Source organism: Tupaia chinensis, unplaced genomic scaffold, assembly GCF_000334495.1.
Source record: "Tupaia chinensis unplaced genomic scaffold, TupChi_1.0 Scaffold145685_1, whole genome shotgun sequence".
NCBI lineage: Eukaryota > Metazoa > Chordata > Mammalia > Scandentia > Tupaiidae > Tupaia > Tupaia belangeri.
Genome location: NW_006205542.1, coordinates 636180 through 660727, shown reverse-complemented (window position 1 = coordinate 660727; position 24548 = coordinate 636180). Strand labels below are relative to the sequence as shown.

General features: G+C 38.5%; 1 protein-coding gene across 6 annotated transcripts in view; it reads right to left on the bottom strand.

Annotated features, from left to right (window-relative positions):
* The window catches only part of SMAP1 (small ArfGAP 1), a 167492-nt gene that overhangs the window by 42959 nt on the left and 99985 nt on the right, over positions 1 to 24548 (bottom strand). For 4 of the 6 annotated variants that reach the window (XM_014584133.2, XM_014584129.1, XM_014584134.2 and 1 more), the window contains one exon: positions 17715 to 17795. The exons of the other annotated variants lie outside the window; for them this stretch is intronic. In XM_014584133.2, coding sequence (XP_014439619.1) covers positions 17715 to 17795 — 81 coding nt within the window. The remainder of the gene's footprint in view (positions 1 to 17714; positions 17796 to 24548) is intronic. 6 annotated transcript variants of the gene reach the window in all.

Here is a 24548-nt window from a genome sequence, read left to right as displayed (position 1 = left end):
TAGGCACTGACATTCTAGATCTCGCATTTTAGGGTAAGAGAGAGAGGGGCGGGAGCACAGAAGAAACAGATAATAAAACAAATATTGATAAATAAAACAATGGAGTGATGACTGTAACAGGGTAACTTAAAATAGAGTGCTATAATCAAGAATAACTACAGGTTTGGAATTAGATGCTTAGGGTAGGCCTTGCTAAGGTATTGTTTAAAGTGAAATCTGAATGACAAGAAACCACCCATGAGGAGATTAAGAAAAAAGTATCCCAGGAAGGGCAAAGAGTGCAAAGGTCTTGGGATCACAATGAGCCAAACTTACTCTAGGATCAGAAAAAAGGAATGGCTAATGCAGAGCTAATAAGAGAGAGAAGGGCAACAAGCACAGGTGTAAGGCTCTAATGTTCAAGGCTTTAGAGCAGACGTCCCATAGGGAGCCACTGTGAAGTGTAAAGCAAGAAAGTAACATCATCTGACTTACCTGTACAAAGATAAATTTGAGCAAAAGAGAAAACAGAAGGCTAGGCAGAGATCAGGAAAGAAACAATGGTGGCTCTGATTTGACTGGAAACAGAGAAGGAGGAAGATACAGTTATTTGGATTGCCTGATGGAAGTGATGTGTGCACAGAGCTGAAGCCAAGAACCACCTAGGTCAGCTCAGATTTTTGCTGAGTACCTTGTAGAGTTGGCTAATGATGTGGTTTCTTGAGATGGAGAAAGCAGACAGAGAAAGCTCAAGTGCTCTGTTTTGGCCATGTTCAGTCAAAGACATCTGTTTATGGAGGTGACAAATATACAGCTGAACACACACTGTCTAGGGTTTTGGGGGGTAGGTCAAGCCAAGAACACAGATCTAGAAATTGCCAGTGTGTCTTTAATAGTTAAAGCTATGGGACTGGTTGAGCAAAGTTACACACAGAGAAAGAGGCTCGAGAAACACATTAAGCTCATGTGCATGCCCAAAATCCTGAAAGGAGGGCGAGCTGGAGAAGATGGGATTGTGTTATGACCAGCCCTCATGGGTATGCTTTCTCACTTTACTTTTCTCTCTCTGTCCTGGGAGTACATTTGCCTTCTAACATTTTTTTTTAAGTGTAAACAATGGCCAAAGATGACCCTTTCAAAAAAAGGGTGCCCAGTACTGAACTGAGATCCTTCAACATTTTGAGGTCTGACAGAAATGAAGCCAACAAAGGATACTTTAAAAGAAGTAGCCAAGGGGCAGCAGGTGGCATGATGGTTAGGTTGCTGAACTCCAACATGGCTGACCATGTTTGGGCCCTGGACCTGGCAGTCTGCTTTCTCATCCCCCCATCTCTCTCTGATGACTATAGCGAGTTAAATAATAATAATAAATTAAATAAATAAATCTCAAAAAATAAAAAGAAAGAAAGAAATAGCCAATGATGTGAGAATAAAACCAGGACAGTGGAGTCCATGAAAACAAAGACAAGAAAGATAAGAACAGTGAAAAATCCACAGGCTCTGGCAACATGGAAATAAAAGGAGATACTGACCTGCAAACAGAAACTAGAGGAAATGAAATGAGGTGAAAACCTTGAATAAGAAAGTGCAGGGCCAGTCTGTGGCATGGTGGTTGTGGTTGTTGGACCCCATGTGACTGACTGCACAGTTCTACGGACAGACCTGGAGGCTTGAGAAACACATTAAGCTCATGTGCATGCCCAAAATCCTGAAAGGAGCGCGAGTTGGAGAAGATGGGATTGTGACATGACCAGCCCGCATGGGTATGCTTTCTCACTTTCCTTCTCTCTCTCTCTCTCTCTCTCTCTCTCTCCTGGGAGTACATTTGCCCTCTAATATTTTTTCTTTAAGTGTAAACAATGACCAAAGATGACCCTTTCAAAAAGGATGGTAGCTAGAGTCAATAAAGATGGGAAGTTAAAAGAAACCGGAGAAAGATGGGACCAGCAGATGGTGTAATGGTTACATTGCTGGAACTCTCACATACTCAACCACAGCTTGAGTCCTGGACCTGGTGGCTTAAAACTCATGCTGGGTGCATGTGCGTGCATTCCCAAAATCCCAAGAGAAGGATGGAAGAGAAGGGACTGTGGTGTGGCCATGCTCCCAGGGGACAAATTCTCATGATTTCTGTCTGTCTGTCTGTCTGTCTCTGTCTCTCTGGTGAGTGCATGGGCCTTACAGCAAAAATCTAATAACAACAAAAAAAAGACAAACAGGAGAAAGAAACTGAGGAAGCAGGGACAAGGACATAAATATAAAATAAAGATGTGACGTAAAATATCTAGGGCCCAGTGGAGCAGTTGACCTCAATGAGACACAACCTGTCTGTTTCATAAGGAGGACAGATGGAGCACACACGCAGGTAAGCTGTGTTGAAGAGGTGGGGGAATCAAGGAGTTCTGATTATATCCACTATTTTCTCAATCAAATAGGAGGCTAAAATATCACCAAAATGGCATGTGTAATATGCCTATGGAGAGAAAAAATGCATGAACTCTTCAGAGGAGTAAAAAGCCAACACACTAGGAAAATGGAATAGGACAATATAACAACATTCAATGACCATTTGAGATCTGCACCATGAATTGAACATGAAACCACTCAGTAGACAGAATATCTGTTCAACTGAGGACATGGAATAAAACAGCGTTAGAGTTGAACTGGCAACTTCCAGACAAGAGTACCACTGAGGGAAGGCAGGGCATTCACAAGGAAGTAAGTATAACACGACTGCAATTTCAGTTAGGGCAGGAGGACAATTTTCAGACATGTATAATGTCAATATCCTCAGCAATTTTCAGACATGTATAATGTCAATAGCCTCAGCAATTTTCTCTTCTTTAACTGTTAACTAACTTACCTCTATCAAATCTCTGAAGGGCAATGACTAGACAGTGAACATTTTTCAGTAAGGACCTCCTATATACAATGATTAGTTATGTATTTCAGAATATCATAAAAGAGAAATGGTATGAAAATATCATTGAAAAGTCAACAAAATTACACCAAATGAACCTAGAAACAAAATATACATACCTCTTAAAACATACTTCCAAAATTACTTCCTCCCTTTAAGGAATACGGGAACCATGGGTCAGAAAGAAGGAATGACTGAGGTAAAGGAACGTATACAGTAAAGCCTTACACCTCTGCTTACAGGTTCTGACAAGTTTTTATGGAGAAAAGAGTAAATGGCGGAATTGGAGAAAGACTTCAGGTAGGAGATGCAGGTAAGCTGTGTTGCAGAAGTGGGGAAATCAAGGAGTTCCTACTGTTTCCAAAATTTCCTCAATTAAAAAAAAGGCTAAAATATCACTAAAATGACATGTGCAATATACTTATAGAAAGAAGGGAAGGCACAAATACCTCTTCAGAAGAATAAAAAGTCAACACACTAGGGAAGTAGAATGGGATGGTATGGCAACATTCAATGACCATTTGAGAGCTGCAGATGAACTAAACATGAGACCATTCAGTAGACAGAGTATCTGTTCAACTGAGTACATGGACTACAACATGGAATACAATTCTTCTGTCCTTCCTCTGCTCCTCATCTCTTTCCAATACTAGAAACTCCTAGACAACAATGCTGTATCCTGATGTCATCTTTATACCCCCCAATGTAAGACTAGGTCTCATCACGTAAATGTGCACTAAATTTAGAACACTAAGGCAAGCATAAAGAAAACTGGTGGTTTTGGAGAAAGCTAACATATAGGACCCAAATATTTCTGTTCCCAGATACTCTTGGAAATAATTTGCTCTATGAGGTAGACCAGTACTTATCAGGCTGTCAGAAGTAAAGCAAGAGGATAAAATCAGAAAGATCACAATTTTCCAAGAACAAATCACAATTAAATCCACTTGATTAGGCTATAAGCTCTATAAGACCAAAGGTTTTATCTTCCTTATTCACTGTTGTATTGTAGGAGTCTATTACAGCATCGGCCACATTATCAAGCATTCATTATGTATTTGCTGAGTAATTTGAGTGTAGCTTCAGGATTAAGCAGATGAAAGACCATCCAAAATTACTTATAAACTATGATCATATCTTTTAATAACTTTTAAAATTAAGCTTTAATCATAAACACTGAGGTCCTTCTGACTCCAGAGCCTGTATTATTTTTACTATACCGTGTTACCATTATTTCATGCAGACAGTGTTATAGTTTGGTTGAGCCCCTGAAATTCAAGTATTGGGACTTGGTTGTATTGTAAAGGAGTTAAGTGAAAATGTAAGTGAGATGAGGGCACTGGGCAGGGCCCCTGTGGTTGAGTTCTGACGGGTTTATAAATAGGGAAGAGACCAGAAGAGGCAGAAAGTTATGGACAGCTGCTCTGCTCAAGATTCTGCCCTCCACCATGTAGCCTCGCCAGAAGTTGTCCCCAGACCTTGAACCTCCAAATGGTGTATGAACCTCTATTTCTTCATGAATCACCATGTATCAGATACGAAAGTGAACTAAGATGGTATAATATGTTGAATCAATCCAGAGACATTCTGATTAGAAAATTCATACTGAAGATTAAAGACATAAACAGCTTGCTATTTACAATAGGTACTGGCAGTTGTTTAAATTAATCTATAGAAAGCATTCATGAGAAGATGATGAACTACCTGTCAGTGGTCTCACTTTCACAAAGATCTGCTTTACAATTATGAGAAATATGACTTTGGGTAAATTTCGCTCTCTGAATGGATCTCCTTCATGTGATAACTATATTGAAACTTCCTAGGGTTGCTCTAAGAATAAATTAGCACAGAGAGAATGCTTATAACTATACACGATGGCACTCAGTAGAAACTGAGGTTGATCCTTTGCCTTACCTTTTCCCCCTTCTTTCCTTTCTAGAGTGCCATATGGCATGTTGGTTAGGAGTACATACACTGAAAACAAATTGCTCAGACTTAATTCTTACATTGGCTACTACTCAATACCTGTGTGACCAAGAATAAACTGGCAAACCTATATCTTTCAGATTCTTATCATAAATGAAAATAAAATAAACCTTGTAGTTGCTGTAAAGACTGTGAACTAACATGTGTAGAGGGCTTAGAACGACATCTGGCATATGTTAAGCACCAAGTAACTGCTTGCTATTTTTATTACATTTAGTGACCCATCTAATGCAATTGTTGACCCTTCCACCTCAGCTGCAACAGTCTTAAATAAAGGCTTTAACTCAGTAAAACTACCTTTGACCAAAGCATTTACTGAGGAAATATTTTCCTTATTTTTCTATTAAAGGGCATTTCTAATTTACTAAGAAGAATTGTAAAGCTTGCATGCTTACTGAACAAAAGCCTTTCTTTCATTAAATAGGAAATGAAAGCTTTGCACATAAAGTAATTGGATTTCTTCTCTTTTTATTGCCTCACTTGCAATAAAGCTTTAAATGATTGCAAAAACATTTCAGAAATTCCATGAAGGAAAAAAATGTTTCCAATTTACTGCGAACCTGTAAAAGAACCTAAAATATGGTTTTCTGCCACAACCTATACAGTCTCTATCATCACAGTTACTTTAACAGTATGCAAGTATTAAAAAGCTATTAGGGAACCAGCAGTTAGCGTAATGGCTATGTCGCTGGACTCCCACGTAGTCGACCGCGGTTCGTGTCCCGGACCCGGTAGCTTAAAACTCACGCCGGGCGCGTGTGCGTGCGTGCCCAAGATCCCGAGAGGAGAATGGAGGAGAAGGGATTGCGGCGTGACCATCCCCCCTGGGGGGTGATTTCTCGCTTTCTGTCTCTATGTCTCTCTCTGTCTGTCTGGCGAGCGCACGCGCCCTACAGTGAAAATCTCTCAAAAAAAAAAAAAAAAAAAGCTATTACAACTTCAGCTGGTTCTTTCTTCTTTTAAGATTGAGGGCCTCTTAGTGTATAGTTACTTAACCAACAAAGTGAGGTAACTATCATCTTGTTACTGCTTTCCAATAAGATAATAATTTTTATTTTAGCTACTCAAGCCTTTCCTTTTTAAACTAATAAAACAGTAAGAGCAGAGCAAACTGTCTTAGCTGAAAGAACTTTCATGTAGTAGTCAAAATTATTTCAAGCTAATTAAATTAGTTACTCATTAAAAGATGACCTCTCAACTGCCAGGGCAGTTTTGTACATTTGATTAGCATCAACTAATAGGTTGCCAGGGAAGTCATGTCGTATTTTTCTGTCTTTTTATGCAAACTGTATCATGACTTTCCAAATAACCCAATAAAATCCTAGTTTCTGTATCTACCAGGATATTTTTTCCAATGACAATATCAAGTTTTGGTGAAAAACACAAAGCAGTTCTGTCATACAGTACACTCAAGAGAACATAAAATGGTATAACCACTGTGGAAAACTCTTGGTAGAAAAGTCACTGACTTGAACACTTTAGTGGGTGATTTTTTTTTTATAATATGTAAATTACATTTCCATAAAACTGTTACTTAAAAATAATACGGTAGAAAAATCTACAACCAGGATAATGTGATTAGCAAGTTTTCCTATAAACTGAAAATAAAAAGTCTACTGTGATTTACTTCAGCAATAAATATTACAATCCAGTTTGAAGAATGCTAACAACACTCTACAGTCTTCAATCACTACAAATCTAACATCTGCCAGCCCAGCTCCACTTTGTCCTCTGAAAAAAAAGCAGCAGCTACAGTCAGGAAGAGAGAGACAATAAGGGAAAGCAGATCTGACAAACACACATCTCCGTGAAAGTCTACACCAAAGCCAAGAGCACCTCCTGGCTATCTATCCCTAAAGAATTCCCCATTCTAACCTTCTCCATTTTATTTTGTTTGCAAACACATCTGTATATGGTGAAACAGTGTAGTATGAAAAACATAGCAATAAGCCTTCATTGTAAACAAGACTTTGTACACACTAGCAACTCTGAAATTACTAGAATATTTTAAATAGGAGTTAGAAGGGGAAAGTAAAAATAAAGGAGAAGTGGAATGGAAACAAATTTTAAATTGTCACCAGAAGAACACAAATTTAACAAGGTCACCAGTGACTAATTCATTATGAAGAGATACTTTTTTTTTTTAATCTAACAAAATAAATTATAGAATTCTAAATTCAAATCCACAATCTGCTCTTGAGTTATCACTAGTCATGATTTTTATCTATAAAAAGACAGGTATAGAGAATAAACAATTTAAACTTGAGAAGCTGTAAATTATAATTTATACATGGACTTACAACGAACACCCCTAGAATCCATATTCTGATACAGAAATGGCCTTTCCAATAAGAGAACCCAGGGTTATCTGGCTCAATGGTCAATTACAGGTCTGGGGCAGGCAATGTAAAAGATGAGCTGAAAAAAATTATCATACAAAATACCAAGGAAATATCATACTACTAGAGTTGTATCATGGAAAGGCTCCAGAACCAACTTGAAGAGGATTCTCATCAAGGGACAATAATTTGAGTGGACAGAAACATACCATATGTATTTAAAATAATAAATTCATGAGCTTGTCCTCCCAAAAACCCTAACTGGTCACAAGTAGAGGATAAATCAACTTATTATTTTGAAACCTGTTAAATTAAGGAAAATAATTGTGCTGCTTCTCAGTTATACCAACAGGTAACACAATCTAGCAAAAAATATTTCAACTATAAATAAAGAATACATAACAGAATTAGACTGTCACCACTTTGCTACCCCTGGTGAACAATTTTTTTGCAAAAAGGCACCAAAAGAAATGGGTATTACGTACCTAATGATGAAAAAAAAAAAAAAAAAAGCTAGACCACGAGTCTAGCTTAAAAAATAAAAAGAAAAGCAGGCCAGCAGATGGTGTGGCAGTTAAGTACTGGGTTCTCACATAGCCAACCACAGATTGAGTCCCAGACCTACAGCTTGAAAATCACGCTGGGTGGGGGCCAGCAGGTGGCATACTTGTTAAGGTATTGTGTCCACGTGGTCAATCACAATTCAAGCTCCAGAACCAGTGGCTTGAAATTTATGCCAGGCACAGGTTTATGAGTGCCCAAAATCCAGAGAAGAGAATAGACGAGAAGGGATTGCAGGTGACCAGCCCCCCATGGGGTGATTTCTCACTTTCTGTCTCTCCAGTGAGCATATGTGCCCTATAGCAAAAGCATCTCCAAAAAAAAAGAAAAAAGAAAATCATGCCAGGGGAGTGTGCCTGCTTGCCCCAAATCCCAAGAGACAAATGGAGGAGAAGGGATTAGGGAATGACCATCCTCTCTGGGGGTAGTGATTTCTCATTTTCTCTCTCTCTGTCTCTCTCTCTAGCAAGTGCACGTGCCCTCTGACAAAAGTTTTTAAAAAATTTTAAAAAGTGAATCCAATCAACTATCTTTTTATAGAAAAAAATAAGGCAGAAAGAATTGATGAAATGCAAATCAACAAATTTACATGAGAAATACTCTCAAGGAAAAGCCTCTCCCATCTCCTAACAAATGATAAGGAATTTGTAAATTACAAGGGAAAAAAAAGAGATGAAAGATTAAAAGACATACTAATCTTATCTGCATCTTGATGTAAACTAACCAAGTGGATAAAAACTTACTACTTTTATGAAACAATTAGAAATCTAAAAGCCCTTATAGGCAGTAATTTCAAGGAATTAGGAATGACTCTGTATTTTCTTGGAGGGGGTATATACAAGACCATTTTTTTTTACTTTTATATATTTTATAGATATATAATAATACATTAATGAGAAAACCACAAGGAGATACCAGCTTATGCCTGTCAGGATGGCTATTATAAAAAAGCAAGAAATGGGGCCAGCAAATAGTGTAGTGGTTATGTCACTGGACTCCCACATGACCAACTGTGGTTTGAATCCCAGACCCAGTGGCTTGAAAAATCACACCAGGCATGTGTGTGTGCATGCTCAAGATTCCAGGAGAACGGAGAAGGGACGGTGGCATGGCCATCCACCCCAGGGGGGTGATTTCTCACTTTCCCTCTCACTGTCTCTGACTCTCTCTCCAGAGAGCACATGTGCCCTAAGGCAAAAATCTCTTTAAAAAAAAGGAATTAAAAATGTTGGCAAGGGTATAAAGAAAAGCAAACTCTAGTACACTGCTAGTCTGCAGGTATATTGGTACAGTCATTATGGAAAACACTATGGAGGGTCCTAAAAAAATGTAAAATAGGACTATCATTTGACCCAGCAATTCCTCTTCTAATTAAATACCCAAAAGAAATGAAACCACCACTTCATAAAGATAACTGCACTCCCACATTCATTTTAGCTTTATTCATAAACCTAAATGTCTATCAACAGGTGAATGGATAAAGAAACTAGATAAAGACATGTATAAAGATATACCTAAATCTCTAGTTATACATAGGTATTTCATAGACTATTCAGCTCTGAAAAAGGAGATCCTGCCATTTGATACCACATGGATAGACTTAGAGGACATTATGCTAAGAGGCAGAAAGAAAAATATTGCGTAACCTCAGGCAAATGTAGACTCTTTTATTTTTTTAATGGTCAAAATCAGAGATATACAGGCACCAGCAGTTGGTGTAATGGCTATGTCACTGGACTCCCATGTAGTCGACCGCGGTTTGACTCCCAGACCCGGTGACTTAAATTCAAGCCAGGTGCATGTGCGTGCATGCCCAAGATTCCTAGAGGAAAATGGAAGAGAAAGGATTGCAGCGTGGATCCCAGCCAGCTCATAGAAATGGTGGTGGATAACAGTGGGAAGACTTGTTGAACGTGTCCTCCTCCCAAACAAAAAACAAAAAGCTTTTAAGAGTATGTAAAAAAAAGAAAAGGCATTTTCAATAAATTGTTAAATGACAAAGGAACAGAGTGGGTTACAAAATAATATGTAAAGTGTGATCCACATATATGCATATAGTCCATAGGAAACAATCAAGGTGGATGAGCACTAATATATTAATGATAGTTTTTCTACATGATGGTATGTATCTATGGTGATGTTCTCTTGTTTTCTTCCTGCTTATGTGTACTCTTTAACTTCTTAAAAAATATACATGGTTTGGGCCAGCGGATGGAGTAGTGGTTAAGGTGCTGGACGCCCATGGGGTTGACTGCGGTTTAAGTCCCAGACATGGCCACATGAAACTCACACTGAGTGCATGTGCATGCATGCCCAAAATCCCAAGAGGAGAAGAGAGGGGAAGGGATTATGGCATGGCCATCCCTCGGGGGGGAGGGGGTGATTTCTTGCTTTCTCTCTCTCTGTCTCTCTTTGCCTCTCTGACAAGCTCATGCTCCTTATAGCAAAAATCTCTCTCTCTCAAAAAAAAAAAAATATATATATGGTTTGAATATTATGAGGTGCTAGAGGAACAGCTATCAAAATTCAGTAGCAGGTATATATATATATATATATATATTTAAATGTTCCGTAGCTAAAGATTGGGGGTTGTCAACAGAAACTAGCAATCTATAGCATAATAAAACTCGGGCAACAGGGAAGCAGCACTAAAATACTTCCTAAGCCTAATATACAGTGATGCTGAATCTATTTTTTTTTTTTTTAGTTTACAAACAAAAGCTTATTATCAAACTAATCTTCCAAGGTTCAGCTTGAGGCTGGAAATAAAGTGATTTGAGGAAAATGTAAGGAATCTCTCAAACCCATTTATAAAAATGTTCTGTGAGACATCTGCTGAATTTACTCACTTACACATGTTTCTATGATTTCTATAAAAGCATTAATTATTGGAAATATCTTATTTTCAAATGCATTCATGCATCACATAAAAGGTTTCTTCGGCCTCAATAACATGGAGGGCGTAGTAGCTATATAAACCTCTTTGTCAGATCGCAAAACAACATAACCTGTCAATCTATCAATACAGTATCTGCCAATAAGCCACTTAAGTTTTGTTAATTTGCTACAGGTTGCATATGCTCACCAAGAAGAGAGGAAAGAAATCCCTCCCCCTGCCCCCAGAGAAGATGGCCACATTGCAATCCCTTTTCCTCCATTCTCCTATCAGGATTTTGGGTACACGTGCCCATTGTGTTTCTCAAGTTGTGGGGTGTGGCACTTGAACCACAAATTCAGCCACGTGGAATGGAGTCACCTTAAGAATTACACCACTCGACTGGCCCTGCCTTTAAGATTTATGAAGAACAATGTACTTGCTTTATATCTAATTCCTTACTTGTACATGGCCGTATTGAAGTCTCAAGTTGAATGAATTTGCAACTATGCCTTGTACTTGTATTAGTGAGTCAAACCACTGATTATTTATCAAGTAAAAAGTGAGAAACCCTATAAATTTATCAGACAGGACAGACGATTATTTATCAAATAAAAATGTATTTAAAAAATGTTTATTAACATAAAAGGTTTGTTGAAAAGAGTTAAGTTTGATGCTTTTCATTTGTTTCCCAACTAATGGGAAAAAAAGTTGCTATTCATCTGTATCATCTTCTTAAAGACTCAAATACAGATCATATCTTGGGATAAACTTACTGAGGCTGTTAAGTAATATTAAAAGCAGGGGCCTTCTCTTTCCCATAGCATCATCGTTTCTCAAATTTTCTTCTTGGAACTTTTAATTCTGCTTTGATATACCTTGTAAACTGATCTTCTCTCATAAAATTCAAGAAGCTAGTGGCAAATATCTGCACAAGAAATGCTTTCTTTTTTAACATTAAAAATCACAACACATACTTCTGAGACCATCGTGCCAGAAGGCAATCTCTTTTAAACTAAGAATGCTCCACCAAGAAATCAGTAAGTGTACACACACACATCCCCACACACCCACGTGCACACGCACGATGACAGAAGCCTGCATTAGGAATAACTGAATACATTTTCTCCTAAATTGGACTTTTTTTAAAGAATCATTTTATTTGACTTTATTTACTCATTTCTTTATGTATTTACCTCTGACCAGAGAGGGACAGAGAGTGGGAATGAGAGTGAGAGTGGGAATGGGAGTGAGAGTGAGAGAGAGAGAAAGAGAGAGAGAGAGAGAAAGCAAGCCACCAGGTCCAGGACTTGAATCGCAGTTGGCCATGTGGGAGTCCAGTGCCCTTAACCACACGCCACCTGCTGGTCTCTAGACTTTGTATTTTAATGGGAGGTGGGGTGATTTTAAAAAGCAGAAACTAGGGTGGACCAGGAACCAATTTGAAAAAATGGAAGGACGTTGATGAATAAAAACTAATCCTGCAGTTCTCAAAGCCAACCTGAGAAAAACCATATTCAGGTGATGTTAAGAATCTGCCCCTATGTTCTGCAGGTGGAATATGAAATTCTAAATTTATAGCTATTCATCGCCACAGGCTCTCTAGAAATCATCTACATATTGTTATTTAATAAATAAAGGCTCTGAACAGCTAAGTGACTCTGCCAAGGAGACAGTGAATCACAGATCAGCGGCTCTCCTGCCCTGCTTCTTCCACTGAGACTGATTATTGATTGATCGATTGATTGGTTATTTATTTATTTATTTATTTAATGAGAGATTTTTGCTATAGGGCACATGCACTCGGCAGAGAGACAGAAAACAAGAAATCACCCCCTTGGGAGAGGACCACTCCACAATCCCTTCTCCTCCATTCTAAAACTCTCTGGATCTTGACCATGCACGCACACACACCCAGTGTGAGTTTTAAACTTCTGAGTCTGAGACTTGAACTGTGGTCGACTACATGGGAGTCCAGTGACATAACCATTATGCCATCTGCTGCACCCTGAGATCATTTCTTATTTGTGGGGAGGTAGTGAAAGAAGTCTGAACAAACTTAGGTGCTTATTTCTATAAGTTTTATTGGAACATATTCGTTTACTGCTTTCATGCTACAAGTAAAGAGTTGAGTAGTTGTGAAAGATACCTTAAGATCTGTAGCCTAAAATATTTACTATTACGTTCTTTACAGAAAAAAAAAAAAATTTGCTGACTCCTACATAAATGTTTCTTAATATCATTAGAGGTTTTAGAACTTAGTAAGTTCAACTGAGCTCTCCAGGACACAGGGGTTGAGGGTGCCAAAACATTGCACAGTCAAAAATGCACATGTAACTTTTGACTTGCTCAAAACTTAACTAGTAATAGCCCATTGTTGACCAGAAGCTTTATCAGTGATCAGCCAAGTAACATGTTTTATATGTTGTATGTACTATATATTGTATTCTTACAAAGTAAGTCAGAGAAAAGAAATTGTTAAGAAAATCAAGAAGAACTAGCAGATGGCGTAATGGTTTTGTCACTGAACCCCCATGTAGTCAACAACAGTTAGAGTACCAGAGCCTGTGGCTTAAAACTCACACTGGGCACATGTGCGTACATGCCCAAGATCCCAAGAAGAGAATAGAGAAGAAGGGACTGCAGCGTGGCCATCTCCCTGGGAAGTGATTTCTTACTTTCTGTCTCTCCTGCAAGCACACAGAGCCTATAATAAAAATCTCTCTTTTGAAAAAAAGGGAAAATATATTTACAGTACTGTATTTTGCAATACATTTACTGGAAAAAAAAACCCTGCATATCCATGCCTGAAAGCAATACATTTTTAAGTAACCATTTAATAAGCCATTACTCTGTGCCAAGAACCACACTAATTACTTAAAGAAATAAGCGGGACTCAGCAAAAAGGATTGTAAAGGGTCCAGCCTGTGGCCTAATGGTTAAGGTAATTGGATCCCACATGGCCAACTATGTGGTTGCCACGCCTGGAGCTTAGGAAAAAAATACGGACATGTGTGTATTCATGCCCAAAATACTAAAAAAAGAGACAAGTGGAAGAAGTTACAGCATGACCATGTCTTATGGAGAGTACTTTTTCTTTCTCTTTCTTTCTCCAGGGAGTGCCTGTACCCTCTGGAAAAAAAATTTTTAAAAGAAAAAGATAGGGACCAGCAAGTGGTGTGGTGGTTAAAGACACTTGACTCCCACAGAGCTGATCACAGTTCAAGTCCTGGACCTGGCAGCTTGCTTTCTTACTTTCCCTCTCTCTGTCTGTCTGCCTGTCTCTGTTCAAACTGTAAATATATATATATATATATATACGCGTGTGTGTATATATTTATTTGTATTTATGTATTTGAAATGCAGGTTACAATCCCCAGGTCAGCTTAAAATACACCAAGTGCATGTGCACACACCCAAGAAACTAAGGAGCTGCAGGATCAGGGAAAAGAAGACTGACGAGACTGAGAGCGCTTCCCTCGTATCCCACCCCTCCTCTTGACAAGAAGACATCAATGTATGTGTACATAATGAGACCCTGCCTCAGCGGCACAGAAGGTAATGGACTGAACTGCAGTGCTGAAAGCCATACAGTCGATGATGGACCCAGATCCCAAGCAGACCTGCAAACGCACTAGGTTTGTGCATGCCTAAGACTCTGCATGCCTGAGACTACAGACTCCTTCCCAAGAGGGACCCTGTTGAGATGCCTGTCAGTCTCTCTCTCTCATGTGCATGAACATGTCCATGAACTCTCCCATGAATAGAACAATTTTTTAAATTTAAAAAGATACATACACATAATTAGGTATCATTACATACTCACCAGATTGTAAATATTAAACTCTGGATAACACCACATGTTGTAAAGAATATGATTACTTTGATGATAAGAGTACCTGTGGTATATACACTGGGAAGCAGTTTTTGACTATCCAGTAATTTCAGGATGTATATATTTTATGACCCAGAAATCCCACTTCTAAGTACACCCTAAAGAAATCCATGCTTAGATACATGAACAAACATACTCAAAACAATGCTATTTATAATAGTTAAAACTATATAAAATCTATGTTTAATTGTAGCACCGATAAAAAACTGAATGACATGTACGTGTGTGTATGTGTGTGTATATGTATTACAAGACAATTAACTATAATTATATGCATGACTAACACAAACAAAATATTGACCAAAAAAACCCACATAAATAAGTATTTCCAGGGGCTAGCAAGTGGCATAGAGGTTAAGGCAGCTGGATTCCACAGGGTTAAGTGCATAGAGCACTGCTCAAAAATGGCGCTCCTTGTGCCAAGCACCCAACACCCACAGTCTTCAAAACAACATACTTTGACAAACATGTTTACTTGACTGCTTTCATGGATGTTTGTAAACAACTTGGTTGCTTTCAAAGACCTGTGTAAATGGCCTACCTGAACCATTCAGACAGACTGCCATAGCCATAAGCATGACAAGTCGATAACCAAACTGGTTGCAAAGATAAGAATGTATGGCACAGAGAAAGGCCTTGGTAAAAGGGCACACAAACCAGGCAGACAGCTCCATGCCACCGTTCTTTGGTCATCTCCCCTGTGTGATCTGGAGCAGCTGCTGTGCGAGAGCACTCAGTTTGCAGCTTCTCTCAAACCAGGGCAGTTGCTCTAACATTCACTTGGCAGCTTTCCACACTAAATTCTGGAGGCACTGGGACCCTGACAAAAGCAAATTCAATGGGCCCTCTTCACCACAGCAGCTTGAGGGGTATCTGGCCCAGAACTGTAGTGATTGTGTTGCTAAAGAGACCATTCCACAGAGGATTTGTGTTGACCACTCCATCCTGGTTACGGGCTTGGACAGGCTCTCTGAGTAGAGCTCCCTTGTGGAGTTAGTGCAAGTTCCGTTCTTGAGTGGGCTCACATCTCCCTGTCCCCCACCCAGCTATTCTTGCTTGTGTGTTAGGACATTTGATGTAAATAAAGCCCTGACAATGTAGGAAGATACAACTCGAGCTGCGGACTAAATCCCTACACTCTCAACACTGGTTCTGCAGTTTAAGTCCTGGACCTGGAAGCTTGAAAATCACACTGGCAGGCCCAAAATTCTGACAGGAAAATGGAGGAGAAAGGATTGTTGTGTGGCCATCCACCCAAAGGGTTGATTTCTCACTTCCCTCTCTCTGTCTCTCACTCAGTCTCTTTCTGGCAAATACATGTACCCTAAAGCAAAAATTAAAACAACAACAAAACAGTATTTGTGGTATCATTTTATATATAATAGAAAAAAATCAAATTACATTATATAGAGACAAAGAGATGGCAAAACTATTTTTAAGATGCAATGAAATGATTATTTCTGGGGAGAAAAGTGATTTGGGGTTGGGAAGGGTTTGGTAGGTATAGTTTCTGGAATACTGGTGATATTCTATTTTCTGACTTGGGTGATGAACACATAGTTGGTTATTTTACAAGCTGAAAAAGTACAACTGTACATATCCATTGTGTATCTAGCATAGTTCCTGGAATTACAGCAGATGTCAACAAAAGCATCCAGAATTTTAACAGATAGTACGTCCAGTTGGGGTGTTTCAAGGGGCTCTATGGAAAACACAGATTCTAAGCTTTAGGTAAAGAGAGGAAAAGATATTCTTTTTTTCTTTTTTTTTGAGAGGTTTTTTCACTAAAGGGTGTGTGCGCTCGCCAGACAGACAGAGAGAGACATAGAGACAGAAAGCGAGAAATCACCCCCCAGGGGGGATGGTCACACCGCAATCCCTTCTCCTCCATTCTTTTCTTGGGATCTTGGGCACGCACGCACATGCGCCCAGCATGAGTTTTAAGCCACCAGGTCTGGGATGCGAACCACGGTCGACTACATGGGAGTCCAGCAACATAGCCATTACGCTAACTGCTGGTTCCCGAGATATTCTTGACTAAGCAAGTCAGTGAACGGAGAGGAGAGATGGAAAACACTGACACCATTGGACACATCTGACTGTGTGAAGAATGGAGAGTGAATGCTAGGAAGGCAGGTGAAGCTTAATTACTAAACTACAGATTAAGGAATATGGAGATACTTAGTAATGTGAAATACTGAAGACTTGTTTGTAACTTTTGAAGGCAGAGAATATTTCAATAAGTGACAAAGAAAAAAAATCACTATATACTTCTATTATATACTTCGAATGAATATATCTTATAATTTATAGCCCAATAAAGCTGACTTTTACAATTTCAGCAAAAAAGATGTTCCTTTTCCTGACAATTCTCTTACCATGTGTCCATGTTTTTGTGATAAAAGGTATTCAAATCCAGTTGCCATCATTATTTAATCAATCTGTTTACAAAGTATAATGTTCTCCCTACTTCTCATTTGCCTAATCACAACTATCCTATATACTACTACCAAAATAATCCTCCGAAAGAACTCTTCCAAAGTAGGGGGGGGGGTCATCTGCTTTAGAACTTTAAAGTACTATCTGTAGCCTTTCCTCCCAAGAGAAGAAACATCTAGAACAGGAATTTAATCTGCCATTCTGGTTTTGTTTTTCACTATTTTCTATTCACAGACCTTTCTTCAAGTGTACTAGCTTTCTAAACAAACTTTATTTCTACTTTCCATGCCTGTCTTCACACTATTCTCTTGAATTAGTATACTTCTACCCTTCAGGTTATTCCTACCTTTCCGGTTAATCCTACTCATGCTTCAAGACCTGCACACTGTAAGACTGAAGTCTTTTCTGAAGTCCCTTCAGGTATGATCTCTTCATTTTCTGTACTTTTGCTGAAGTCTGACTGTGCATGAAAACTAAAAACACCATTCTCTATGTCATTCACAAGAGAATCCTTATCCTTAAGGATCTATACCCACACACATATAACTGAATACAAATCATACAAGACAGGTTAGAAGGGCATAGTTAGTCCACAGTATTCACTCAACAACTATTTGTTGAAAGGATGATTATTTGCAAATTGTAATTATCCAAAGTCATTGATATATAAGTATATAAATAAGATAGTAATCTTACTAGATTTTTTTAAAGTAATTTTACCTTTTCAGTTATAAGTGGTTTTGCAGGCTTTTCTGGCTCCTTTTCTCGCTTTTTCTCTTCCTTTTTCTTTTCCTTTTCTTTCTAAAACACAGCCCAATGTTATGATAATAAGTTCACTTTCTTAAAATGGTAACTTTTAACTCACTTTTTAATTAGTTTGAGTCATCATTTGAGAAAGGTGGAAGTACGCGATGATTACAATATCCAGTGAAACAATGATTACATGATTACAACAATGTAATCCAATGATTACAACAATATTCAAAGTAAACACAGCAAATTCACATTCTCATTGAAGTTACACTAATGCCACAATAAAGAATATTTCTTTAATGATTGAGACAACTTAGAACTTCTTTGATATTTTAGGGGGGTTGTGTTTGTTTTAAACAAAAGAGATCTCTGTTCAACAAATTCCCATTACTGCCTTATATAAGGCTAGGCTTCCTCATAGCAACCAGAAAGTGTGAATAAGTAGAAAAAGTAAACTAACTGATAGAATAGACTTCCTTATCATGCAAATGAAAATAAGTCATAATAGGTAAATATGATGAAGAAAGTAAAATATCACTTTATTTTTTTAAAATATCTTGTCCATTACCATTTTTTGTATCTGTGTTTTTAATAAAGACAAATATGACAATTTTCTCATTAAAAAAAATGTTAAACCATGCTTGAGAACCACAGCCAACTCACTACCATGAGCAGCCAAGGGAAACTACAATGATACTATGATGTTCACAAGTTGCATTTCTAAGAAGGATGGGACAGGATATAATGTTTAAAACTTAAGTATTAAACACAACAGCAACAACAAACCCTAAAAGCCACAAAATGTAAAAAAACTTTTTTGTATAATAAGAAAAATTAGACATAGAGCAGTCATAAGACATCTAAAGGGAAGAGATTAGAAACCTTGATTTGCACTAAATTAGCTCTTATGTTTCCGGGTCACAAACAAGAAGATAAATAAACTAACTTAGGAAAGGCAATGGGATAAACATGCAGAATTTAGTCAAAATACCCCAAGGTTGCATTACCACATGTGCCTTTAAAGTAGTACTTAAGGCAAACTAAGAATAAATATCCTCCTTTATTTAATTGCCAGAGTGTGTGCGCACTTGCAAGAGAGAGAGAGAGAGAACACTTCCCAGTGAGGTGTGGTCGTACCACAATCTTTTTTCCTCCATTTCTCGAACCCGTGAGGATTTTGGGCACACATACACATATGCCTAGAATGTTTCTCAAGCCACTTGGGCAGGGAATTGAACCATGGTCAGTCATCTAGGAGTGGCTCTCAGAACATAGCACTTAACCACTATACTATGAGGTCAGTCATTGTTTGTCATTTTTAAATCAAAAAGATAATATTTGGTGGGGCTGGCAGGTGGCATGGTGGTTATGGTGCTGGACTCCGACATGGCTGACCATGTTCTGAATCCTGGACCTGCAGCTTGCTTTCCTGTTCTCCCTTTCTCTCTTTCTCTGTCTCTCTCTGGTCGAATTATAAAATAATAGTGATAACAAATGAAATTAAATAATTCTTTTTTAAGAAGATAATATTTGGGGGAACCAGCAGTTAGTGTAATGGCTATGTCGCTGGACTCTCACGTAGTTGACCGCGGTTCCCGTCCTGGACCTGGTGGCTTAGAACTCACACCAGGCGCGTGTGCATGCATGCCCAAGATCCCGAGAGGAGAATGGAGGAGAAGGGATTGCGGCATGACCATTCCCTCTGGGGGGTGATTTCTCACTTTCTGTCTCTCTGTCTCTCTCTGTCTGGCGAGCACACGTGCCCTATAGCGAAAACCTCTCCAAAAAAAAAGATAATATTTGGCAATTTCTGGTTAATAACCTGAGAGAAATAATAAAAGTTCAAAGAGCTTTATAATCATTCATATAAAGTTCAAAAATAGGCAAAACTGTTTTTTTAATTATTATTTATTTTATTTTATTTATTCATTCAGTTATTTTAATTTGACCAGAGAGAGAGAGAGAGAGAGAAAGGGACAAAGGAAGCCGCCAGGTCCAGGAGACAAACCATGGTCAGCCATGTGGGAGTGTCCAGCACCTTAACCACCACGCCGCCTGCTGGTCCCAAAGCAAAACTGTTATATGTTGTGTAGTAGTGTGAAACTATGAAGAAATGGAAAGAAATTATAATGATAAAAGTTACGATATTAATTATCTGTAAGAGTGAAGCAGTAAGATTCTATACAGGATGAGTTACATGGGAGATTTTCAAGTGCTAACAAGGTCTAGGTTCAATGTTAACTATATAAGGTCGGTGGGTGGCGTGGTGGTTAAGGGAGCTGGACTCCCATATGGCCAGCAAAGGTTTGAGTCCTGGACCAGCTGACTTGCTTTTTCACTTTCCATCCCTCCCTCTCTCTCTCTCCATCTCTCCCTCCCTCCCTCCCTCTCTGTCTCCCTCCCTCTATGGTCAAATTAAAATAAACAAAGTTAAATAATTCTTTAAAAAATGTTTACTATATAGTGATAGTTTTGTAGTACTCATTAAACAAGACATATATTTATTGTGCATTTCAGTATTAAAAAAATAAAAGGCACTGGGGCCGGCAGGTGGTATGGTGGTTAAGAGCACTGGAATCCCACATGGCTGACCATGGTTCAAGTCCCAGACCTGACAACTTGCTTTCTCATTTTCTCTCTCTTTCTCTCTTTCTCTTACTTTGTCCCTCTCTGGTAAAATTAAAATGAATAAATAAAATAAAATAAAGTTAAATAAAATAATTCTTAAAATAAATAAATAAATGGCACTAAATACTTTAAAAACAGAATTCTACAAATGTAACACATTACCCAAATATAAGACAATGTAATTTTAATATTTGCTATATGATATAAAAAAGAGGTAAGAAAAAAAGCTTGATCCTGGTCCCAATTTTTAAAAGAAATTCACATCAAAGATCCTTATATTAAGGGCACAGCAGAAAAATCCTAAAGCATTTCACTATTAATATTTTTATTAGACCTTAGCGTAAGTGTAATAGTATCCATGAATCGTGAAATCATCTATACAGAGGGCTAAGGTAGGAGTGTAGGCACACTGCTTTATAGCAAATGAAGACTACATGGGTGAAATTCCAGAGTCTGGATAAAAGGCAGGGTGTATCTGAGGCTTCAGACTACAATTCCTAATACCATCTGTTTCAACAACACTTTCAGAACAGGATAAAAGTCAGCATGAAGCTGAGCTATCTGAGTACTAGAAGCGCTAAAATCTGAAGAGAAATCTCACATGTTTTAGTTACCAGCTAAGCATATGTCAAAACTGGCATTTTGCTATGAACATTAAGGATACTATTAAAGTCTGGCACAGATTTTAAAAAACATCTAGAAAGTTGGATATTTCTCAAAACGGTACAACCTGCTGAAATTCCTGGACTTCATACTGAAATAAGGAAGATGTGATCCTTTCAGGATAACTAGAAACCTACTGGTGACTCAAGCATTTCCTAAGTTAAAACTTTTATTTCTGGGGCCAGGCGCAGAGGCTGAGACACGGGTTCCCTCCCACATGGCATACTTCATAGTTTAAGCCCTGAACTCAGTGGTGGCTTGAAAAATCACACTGGGTGCATGTTCATGCATGCCCAAAATCCCAAGAGAAAACTGGAAGAGAAGGGACTGCGGCATAAACATCCTCCTTGGCAGGTGATTTCTCTCTCTCTCTCCAGCAAGCACATGCACCCTATAGCAAAAACTAAAAAAAAAAAAAAGCTTAATTTCCAAAACACAAAGACCACCTGCTTAAGTGTTTCCTATGAGTCAAGTGTGATGATAAGAACCTTATCTATTGATAATTCAATCTTTGAAAAAAAAAACCTCTTTCATAATAAACCAATGATCAAAAAAATTAAGTGATATCTAAAGTAATGACCAAAAACCTCTTTCATAATTTAATCTTTGTAATAACTGTCTGAAATGAATGCTATCATTACTGTAATCTTACAAATGAAGAAGTAAAATCTTAGGACAGTATTGCCAAAAGTAACACAGCGATCAGTAGTGGGGCGACGCACGGCACCCACACCCTCATGTCCCATGACTGTGATTCGGTGAGGCTTTGCTAGTTACCACTGCGGCTGCTATTCCTTACTGTAACAGCTAACATTCACTGAACCTTATTATGTGACAGGCATTGTTTTAACTTATTTAACCCTCACAACCACTTTATGAGTATAATAATGCCCCCATTTTATAAGTGAAGAAAAAATGAGACATGTAAAAATCCTAGATATATTATAAAATATTTTCTAGATATTACTAATGAAGTTAATGAGGAAAACAATGCGATAGAACACTGTCACTAATATGCTGGGAATAAGTTGCCCTGTAAACTCTCAGAAGTGTTGCTATTGCTGTAGTCTCATTGTTTGTGTCCACCCCAAAATTTAAATGTTGAACCTTAATCCCAATGTGATGGTATCAGAAGATGGAGCCTCTAGGAGCTAATTAGGTCTTCCTTCACGAACAGAATTAGTGCCCTTCTAAAGAGGGCCAGAGAGATCACTAGCCCATTCCCACCACGTGAGGACACAGCAAGTAGGGCTTGATGTTCTATGAACCAGGAAGTGGACTCTCACAAGGCACAGAATCTGCCAGAGATTTTATCCTGGACTTTCCAGCTTCCTATACTGAGAAATAAAAGTCTGTTGTTTATAAGCTAGTCAGTGTTAGAACAGCCTACACAAATCAAGACGGTTATTTATCAGGAAGTCAGTGTCGTGAATGAGGAAGAAGCTTAACTTCCAAATCACTATGATTGGTGGGCACATAGGAAATCACCAAAAATAAGTCAAATTAGTTAGTTACATTTAATAAATAAAGACACGATTTGATGCTCTTTAACACTGGAATTCCAGCTGTCAAAATACAGCTGTTATCTACTCTGATTCCAGCAGCAGTATTATAATACGGGCTTTGAAGTCACATTAACAGCATGGGCTATATACTCAGACCATACAGTTTGACCCACAGATGACTCCCATCTATAAATTCAAAGCTGCTAAAGATCAGAGAGTACCGTAGTGTCCAAGTTATTTTAAATTATTCTCTCAGTAAGAAGAAAATACAGCACCATTTGGCATGATAGAACTGCAGGTTCTTGACACGTGGTTGCTATTCATACAAATGACAGAGTGAAATGAGTGAAATGACAGATCTCATGTACAAGAAAAACTGCTTTAAACATTCAAGTTCTTTAACATAGAGAAAAATACATACTGAGTTCATCATGATCAAATTTAATTAAAGACATTGCTCCAAAATTCTTGATTATGTGCTATCTTAAAAAGCTGTGAGGGGAACCAGCAGTTAGCGTAATAGCTATATCGCTGGACTCCCACATAGTCGACCGTGGTTCGCATCCCGGACCCAGTGGCTTAAAACTCACGACAGGCTCGTGTGCGTGTGTGCCCAGGATCCCAAGAGGAGAATGGAGGAGAAGGGATTGCGGCATGACCAACCCCCCTGGGGGGGGTGATTTCTCGCTTCCTGTCTCTCTGTATCTCTCTGTCTGGTGAGTGCACGCGCCCTACAGCAAAAAAAAAAAAACTCTCAAAAAAAAAAAAGCTGTGAGCATATAGACTCTACCATATGTATACATTTACTTATAAAACACTAAAATATAGTATAATACTATAATGTACATGTTATAAAATACATACAAAAAATAAGTTTTAATAGGATACAGAGAAAAAAGGCATGAATAGACATTCTAAATGGACAGCCTATGCTACAGATCACCACATTTGAAAGTCTACTCAAATAGACCACCATTTTCTGAGACATGGAGGCGAAAACCACATAGTACAAAAGTGTAGTAAAAATTTTGATCCTCATTTTCAAGTGAAAAATATCTCAAGGGCAAGTTTTAAAAACCTCAAATGCCTTTGGCATCTTCCCTCTTCCTCAAGACAACCCCCAGACACTCATACTGTTCCTTCCTCCAATCTGCCTGCTGATCTGAGCTGCTTACAACACTCACTGAATCCTGTCCACATCCAAAGCTGTCCTTTGCAATCTTTCCATCAACTCCCTTTGCTCTGCGAATAACTCTTAAGTTCAGGTGTCCCCAAATTCCTATCCTTATGACTCTCCTCTTTTCCCTCAATAAAATGGGGCAGCCTTTCAGCTCACTCTGTCTCCCTCTCTCTCTTGCTCTGTGGGCCAGATCATTCCCCCAGGTCAGTAGATCTGTGTATCAAACCACCTGCTAGAATCCTTGATGTTCCCACAGTTACCTCATAACCAATGTGTCCAACTTTTTAACTTTCTTCCTCTCCCCAAATCTGTTCTTTCTTGTCAGCTTGTATCCTTATTGCACTAAATGTCACCAGCATCTAGAGGTTTTCCATCAGAAACTAGGACTCAGAGGACTTCCCAAAGCACTTACATAGTTTGTCAATACTAAATACCATGGAGATGACCTTCTTAAAAATCTCACAAAACTATACTCTCAATTTTATTACTCTGCCTGCATTTTGGCATGTGCCCCCATCATTTAATTCTTGAATTAGAGCAACAAGTTTTCAAGTCTTTTCCTCATCCATCACCACAAAATTTACTCTCTACAGAGCCAGTAATAACATGAAAATCTGATCATCTCAGCCCACGTCCTTGAAAACTCATCATGAAAGTACCCAGATCTTCAGATTGCAGACCAAACTCCTTCAGTGGGTTCATAAGAAGGCTCTCCTCCCACTTCTATCCCTATTCTGCCCATATTTGAGCCATGCCATTCTACTTGCAACTCCCAAACTATGTACTTTGACGATACTTTTTTTCCCCCCCCACAAACCACTTCTT